Source organism: Lissotriton vulgaris, unplaced genomic scaffold (assembly GCF_964263255.1).
Source record: "Lissotriton vulgaris unplaced genomic scaffold, aLisVul1.2 SCAFFOLD_2358, whole genome shotgun sequence".
In the NCBI taxonomy this organism is placed as follows: domain Eukaryota; kingdom Metazoa; phylum Chordata; class Amphibia; order Caudata; family Salamandridae; genus Lissotriton; species Lissotriton vulgaris.
The window spans coordinates 75,522-83,631 of NW_028252088.1; the positions used below are offsets into that span (position 1 = coordinate 75,522).

The 8,110-nt window shown below is 43.5% G+C and overlaps 1 protein-coding gene across 1 annotated transcript in view; it reads left to right on the forward strand.

The window, feature by feature from the left end:
* The window catches only part of LOC147662678 (proteasome subunit beta type-9-like), a gene marked incomplete at its 5' end in the record, with an annotated part of 71,797 nt that extends 64,362 nt beyond the window's left edge, over positions 1–7,435 (forward strand). Inside the window, one exon of the mRNA XM_086950985.1 lies at positions 7,244–7,435. Within this exon, the coding sequence (XP_086807111.1) occupies positions 7,244–7,371 (128 nt within the window). The remainder of the gene's footprint in view (positions 1–7,243) is intronic.
* Between the last annotated feature and the right edge of the window lie 675 nt (positions 7,436–8,110).

Consider the following 8,110-nt stretch of genomic DNA (forward strand, 5'->3'; position numbering starts at 1 on the left):
GCCAGCAGCCAAGCAGTACCGTTGCTAAACACTACCCAACAAAACTATTTGAAACTAACCTGAGTACCAGAACAGTTCACTGTGCAAAATCCCTGGGTTTCTCACCTTAGATACAAACATAGCGAACATGTCAAAAGGTGCCCATCGCCCAGTACTTACTCTCTCCGCTCAATGTGTACTCTCTTGAACTTCCCCAGGCACACGCTGTACTCATTGTGTACACACAATGCGTATTATTCTTTAATCTCACCAGACACATGCTGTACTCATTGTGTACGCTCAATGCGTATTCTTCTTTAATCTCACCAGACACATGCTGTACTGATTGTGTACACACAATGCGTATTCTTCTTTTATCTCACCAGACACATGCTGTACTGATTGTGTACACTCAATGCGTATTCTTCTTTTATCTCACCAGACACATGCTGTACTGATTGTGTACACTCAATGCGTATTCTTCTTTAATCTCACCAGACACATGCTGTACTGATTGTGTACACTCAATGCGTATTCTTCTTTAATCTCACCAGACACATGCTGTACTGATTGTGTACACTCAATGCGTATTCTTCTTTAATCTCACCAGACACATGCTGTACTGATTGTGTACACTCAATGCGTATTCTTCTTTAATCTCACCAGACACATGCTGTACTGATTGTGTACACACAATGCGTATTCTTCTTTAATCTCACCAGACACATGCTGTACTGATTGTGTACACTCAATGCGTATTCTTCTTTAATCTCACCAGACACATGCTGTACACATTGTGTACGCTCAATGCGTATTCTTCTTTTATCTCACCAGACACATGCTGTACTGATTGTGTACACTCAATGCGTATTCTTCTTTAATCTCACCAGACACATGCTGTACTCATTGTGTACGCTCAATGCGTATTCTCTCACCAGACACATGCTGTACTGATTGTGTACACTCAATGCGTATTCTTCTTTCATCTCACCAGACACATGCTGTACTGATTGTGTACACTCAATGCGTATTCTTCTTTAATCTCACCAGACACATGCTGTACTGATTGTGTACACTCAATGCGTATTCTTCTTTAATCTCACCAGACACATGCTGTACTGATTGTGTACACACAATGCGTATTCTTCTTTAATCTCACCAGACACATGCTGTACTGATTGTGTACACTCAATGCGTATTCTTCTTTAATCTCACTAGACACATGCTGTACACATTGTGTACACGCAATGCGTATTCTCTTTTATCCCCCGAGGCACATGCTGTATTCATTGTGCACACTTGATGCGTATTCTCCTTAATTTCCCCAGGCACAGTCTGTACTCATTGTGAACACTCAGTGTGTATTCTTTTTAATCCCTCCATGCACACGCTGTATTAATTGTGTACACTCCATTCGTATTCTCTTTAATCCCCCCAGGCAATGTGTATTCTTTTTATTCTTCCCACCACACGCTGTACTCTTGTACACTCCATTCGTATTCTCTTCAATATTCCCATGCACACACTGTACTCATTCTGCACACTCGATACGTATTCTCTTTAATCTCCCAAGCTCTACTCATTGTGTACACTTGATGCCTATTCTCCTCAATCCCCACAGGCACACTCTGTACTCATTGCGTACACTCAATGTGTATTCTCTTTAATCCCCCCCAGGCAACGCTATATTATTTTCGTACACTCAGTGCGTATTTTCTTTAATCTTCCCATGCACACGCTGTACTCATTGTGCGCACTCAGTACGTATTCTCTTTAATCTCCCCAGCCATACGCGCTACTCATTTTGTACACTTGATGCTTATTCTCCTTAATCTTCCCACGCACATGCTGTACTCATTGTGTACAATCAATGCATATTCTCTTTAATTGCCCCAGGCACACGCTGTACTCATTGTTTGTACTCAGTGTATATTCTTTTTAATCCACCCAGGCAAACGCTGTACTCGTTGTGTTCACTCAACGCGTATTCTCTTGACGATCAGCTGGACTGATTGTAAACACTCAGTTTATATTCTCTTTAATCCCCCCAGGCACACGCTGTACTCATTGTGTACACTCAATGTGTATTCCCTTTAATCTTCCCACCACGCACTGTACTCATTGTGTACACTCCATGCGTATTCTCTTTAATCTTCCCATGCACACACTGTAGTCATTGTGCACACTCAATACATATTCTCTTTAATCTCCCCAGCTATACGCTCTACTCATTGTGTAAATCCGATGCGCATTCTCCTTAATCTCCCAGGCAAACGCTGAACTCATTGTGTAAACTCAAAATATATTCTCTTTAATCTTCCCACCACACGCTGTACTCGTGTACACTCAATGCCTATTCTCTTTAATCTTCCCACGCACATGCTGCACTCATTGTGCATACACAATGCATATTATTTAGTTAATCTCACCAGACACATGCTTTACTCATTGTGTACGCTCAATGCGTATTCTCCTTAATCTTCTCACGCACATGCTGTACTCCTTGTGTACACTCAATGCCTATTGTCTTTAATCGCCCCAACCACATGCTGTACTCATTCTGTACACTCAATGTGTACTTCCTTTAATTTCCTCAGGCACACACTGACCTCATTGTGCACACTCGATACGTATCTTCCCACGCACATGCTGTACTCATTGTGTATACTCATGTGTATTTTCTTTAATATCCCCCGCCATACGCTCTACTCGCTGTGTTCATGCGAGGTGTACTTCCTTTAATCTCCCAAGGCACACACTGTTCTCATTGTGGACACTCAATGCATATTCTTCTGAATCCCTCCAGGCACACGCTGTACTTATTGTGTACACTTGATGCATATTCTTCTTTAATCGCCCCAGGCACACACTGTACTCATTGTGTACACTCAATGTGTATTCTTCTTTAATCTCACCAGGCACACACTATACCCATTCAGTACACTCGATGCGTACTCTCTTCAATCTCCCCACGCGCATTATGTACTCATTGTGTACACTCGATGTGTACTTCCTTTAATCTCCTCAGGCACACGCTGTACTCGTTGTGTTCACTCAATGCGTATTCTCTTGACTCTACCCACGCACACGCTAGACTCACTGTAAACACTGTTTGTATTCTCTTTAATCCCCCCAGGCACATGCTGTACTCATTGTGTACACTCAATGTGTAATCTCTTTAATGGCCCTGGCACATGCTGTGCTCATTGTGTATGCTTGATGCATATTCTTTTTAATCCCCCCGGGCACACGCTGTACTCATTGTGTACACTCAATGCGTATTCTCTTTAATCTTCCCATGCACACACTGTAGTCATTGTGCACTCAATACATATTCTCTTTAATCTCCCCAGCCATACGCTCTACTCATTGTGTACATTTGATGCGCATTCTCCTTAATCTCCCAGGCAATTGTGCCTATTCTCTTTAATCTTCCCACCGTACGTGTACTCATTGTATACACTCAATGTGTATTCTCCTTAATCTTCCCACGGACATGCTGTACTCATTATGTACAATCAACGCGTATTCTCTTCAATCCCCTCAGGCACACGCTGTATTTATTGTGTACACTCGGTGTGTATTCTCTTTAATCCCCCAGGCACACGCTGTACACATTGCTCAAAAATGGCTAGTTCATGCCAATTGTATGGCGCTTGGCGACTTTAATTTGCATGTGAATGATCCCAACTGCTCACAAGCAGTTCAGCTGGTCTCTTCCTTGGCAGGTGCCAATCTAATGCAACTGGTATCTGATCCTACGCATAAAGCAGACCACACCCTGGATCTAGTTTTCTCTAACATTTCTTCAATAGATATGGAGACACCTTGTCCTCTGGTATGGTCGGATCACTATCTGATTTCTTTTTCAGTTATGCTGACCAAACCCGGCCAGGCCAGAGGCAAGCGCTCTACCATTATTAGAAATTGGAAAAACCTGACTGTAGCAGTTCTAAGTCCAATCCTACTGAACAATTTCCCTTCTCTATCTCTAGACCCCAATGCAGATGCTCTTGCTATAAATCAATGGATCTCCACTGCTGTGGAGGCCATTGTTTCGGCCAGAATGGTGAAGTCTCGTAGACTGTCCCCATCTGCACCATGGTTCTCTGATTCACTTAGAGAAGCAAAAAGCAGGTGCAAAAGACTAGAACGCCAGTGGAGAATAAGCTACTGCGACCTAGCTAAAGCAACCTATAAAATTCATTGAAGGATCTACATAAGTCGCTAAAAGCAGCCAGGAGGAATTGCATTGTCTCAAGTATCCACAAGGCAGATCACTCCAGTAAAGAGGTTTTTAGGGTAGTACAGACCTTTTTTTAGCCAAAAGCAATAGAGACTGAAGTGCAACCGTCCCCAGCTCTGTGTGACGACATTGCAAGTTTTTTTGATAATAAAATCTTAAAGGTTTATCACTCCTTCTCAGCACATAAGGCAGCAGAGAAACCTGACACACCATTGGGATGTTGCGGAGGCTCCTCAGTTCACAAATTTTTTACCTATTTCGCTTCAAGATGCATTGACTGAAATTCTAAAATGAAGGTCAGGTGCCCCAGATGATCAATGCCCTCCTAAACTTTGGAACATGCTATCTCTCTCTCTTACTGGTGCGCTATCTCATATCTGGAACTCATCCCTTGAAACTGGCGTTTTTATGGACAAGTGGAAACATGTTCCACTTCTCCCCCTGAGAAAAAAACCTTATGGTGACACAGGAGACCTCAACAATCTCAGGCCAATCTCACTGCTGCCCACTCTGGGAAAAATGCTAGAGAAGTTGGTCCACCGCCAACTGACCAACTTTATCGAGAGCAATGCCTCCCTGCATGACACACAATCTGGTTTCCGGGCGGGCTTCAGCATGGAGACCGCCCTCCTTGAGGTGGCCGAGTCAGTGAGATGGTCGCTAGATTCAGGGGCATCAGCGCTGTACACATGACACAGAGTTTCTTTTATCTCCCCGGAACAGGCAGTATTCATTATGCACAGTAGACAGTTGCTCCCTTTAATTTGACCAGGCACACAGTACTCCTTCTGTACAGCCGATGCATAGTCTCTTTAATCTCCACAGGCGCATGTGGTAGTCAATCTGTACAGTCGACATGTATTTTCTTTTTAATCTCCCAGCCACACTCGGTACTCATTATGTACAGTGGACTCATAATCTTTTTATTCACCCCAGGCACATGCAGTACTAGTGTGTACTCTCATCGTGTTCTCTCTTCAATTTCCCCAGGCACATGGAGTACCCGTGTGCATCAATCGCATACTCTCTTTGATTTCCCCATGCACACACAGTGCTCATTTTCATACACACAAAGCCTACTTTTAAAAATCTTATCAGACACATACAGTACGCTTTCTGTACACTTGACGCATACTATCTTTATTCTGCCAAGGCACGTGCAGTACTTGTTGTTTCTTGTCCTTGCTCACTCTTTCATTTCTGCAGGCACACACTCAGTACTCCATAGTTACATAAATGACTAACACTAGTTTTTAGGTCTGTGAGAGACAGTTCAACGGCAAACCTCTCCTACATCTTCACCCGATGCAGCCAAGCACAAAACTCCCACTTGGTTTGTCTTCCTGTCCAAACACCATTGTGCTGAGCACATATTTTGCACTTTTAACCACCATGTAAGACACCATTGGAAGACACTTTATGTTGAGTGATGCCTAGACTACCCACATTCAAGACCGCTCTCAATGCATACCTTCAAGAAATGTATACCTAACACAAAAAACAGTTGCTTCCTCGAGCGACTAACTGTTCCCTACAAGTTGAAAGCTCTGAACAGTAATGATAGTATAAATTCTCTTGCTGCTCATCAAACACGAAATTGCAAGAAAAAAATGATAGAGCTCTGTAATCTGCCCTTGGCCAACACCATATTGTATTTGAAAAACGTATGTGTGCACACACACACACACAACCCTTTCCACCCCGCCACCTCCTCTATTGATGCCTCTTGTTCTATCTCTCCCTTTCTCTTGCTCGCTCCCTATTTTTAAGTCTTGCCTGGGACAGTGCACTGTCATGTGCAAGTCATTTTGCTTACACACAGGAAGGGGGCTTTGAGCCCGCCCATTGCTTATCATTGGTTGGCTTCATCATCACTCTCATTTCCTTGCTTCTCCTTGGTCAGCGCATGCCAGCTTCACTTCCTCTTGCTGTGTTTCTCCCTCCCCTTGAGCAAGGCCCAAGTACCTCTTCATTGCCCAGTGTGCTTCAACTGCTTGAACTTTGTAAGCTAATCTTCTTTTAGTTGCAGCATTCCATAAGAGTACATATGTTTGCAGGTTGCCTCTCCTCCTTCGTTGTTTGCACCTGCTCCCTTATGCATTGTTGATGTTGCCTTGTTGCTGTTGCTTGAACCTGCCACTCGTTGGTTGCCCCATCATTGCTTACCCCATCCCTGTGGTCCCCCACCTCTTTTCCAAGTTGTGTTGCTTTCCCTGTCCCTCCCACCTTCTTCTGCTTTGTGTTGCTTCCCTATTCCATGTTGTGTTACGTGCCTCGTGCCTCCTAACCCCTTCCATGTTGTACTGCTTGTCTCCTTTCTCCCTCCTCTTGCGTTGTGTTAACTGCTTCTCCCCTCCTGCGTTGTTGCGTGTCCCAATCCCCCAGCCATAAAAAAGCAATATGATGCGGCAACGCCATAGTGCTTTTTTTCTAACTTTCAGTTATGCCACAGAACATCTGGGCTACTGTCCAACATGGCTAAAAGACATTGACAAAGCCAGTAGCTCTCGCATAGAAGAGACCTGTTGACTTAGCCAATACTTGTTCTCTCTGTTACCCGCTCCTATCTCCTACTTACCTTCTGCCTTCATTTTTCCCTCATTCCCTATTATTTTGCTCAATCTCTGTTATCTCTATCTTGCAAATGGTGTCTTTTTTCTTTTTGTTTCCATCACATTCTTTGTTGCTCTCTGTCTCTATCTCACTTCCCTTTCATCGTGGATGAATTAGTTTGCTCTGGCCTGCATGGTGTACTGCAAAGCCTACTGGACCCCCACAGCTGATTTACTTATCCTCAGATCAGCAATCTCTTCATGAATATCTCTTCCTATTCATTATTTACCAGTGGACCAAGCATAAGCTTGGAGCACGGTCTTTTGCTGTCGATGTTGCTGTCAAGCCAGGAAACATTTCTTAAAATCATGCCCATATGCATGTTTAAGTAACTCAAGACACTCTTAGTAGCGGAAGTACCTTTCTGGCTGGTACTAACACGTGTCCTCTCTGGTTTCTCCGCAGCTGTAGCGTTGGCGATGTCACGTGATGGGTCCAGTGGAGGCGTGATCTACATGGTTATTATCACCAAGGCAGGAAGTGAACATAAGATCCTTGCTGGTGCCGACGTGCCACAATTCTATGATGAGTGACATTCAACCCAGATGTAAATGCAGTTTACCCACAAGCATTTAATAAAACATTACATTGAATAGAGCACATGAAGGGTCTTTATTTTAGTTTTAGTTTTGCACTTTTCAACGATACAACTGTTCACAGGATACAAGGCACTTAATCACATGTTAAAAAAACTATTGTTACAGAGAATAAGGAAAGGTAAGAGGATTAAAACAGAGTAAACTAATCGATACTTGTTAGTTCATGCTGGTGCTGCTGATTGTAGGTGTCATTTAGGAAAACTTACCCATTAACAGGGCTCCCCTGGAAGGTGCCACCCAGCTGTTATGTAGGAAAATGTACAATGCCACAGTACATGACCAGCTGTTAGGAGCCCTGAGGCTGCCAGTGTCAGAGAACTGCCAGTGCTTGATTTGATTTGATTTATAAATGTATAGAGCGCACGAATGCCCTAGGGCGTCTTGCTTGAGCTATGAACCCCTCAGTTTAAGGTGGGCACTCCCAGTAAGATCCAATTATCCTCAAATGAAAGAGAATGGTTTTTTCTCCAGAAAAGGAGTACTGGCAGGTGCTACTCAATCCCTCCTCAAATGAGTTAGGCTTCTAGTTAAAAAGTGTTAGGAGACAGACACACTTTTTTTGAGGATCTCTCATCTGTATGGGGCTATGGATGGGGCTCCAACCTGGTACCCACAACCAGTAAGTACACACAATGATTGGTAATTTATCTTGTGCAGTTCTTTATTATGCATA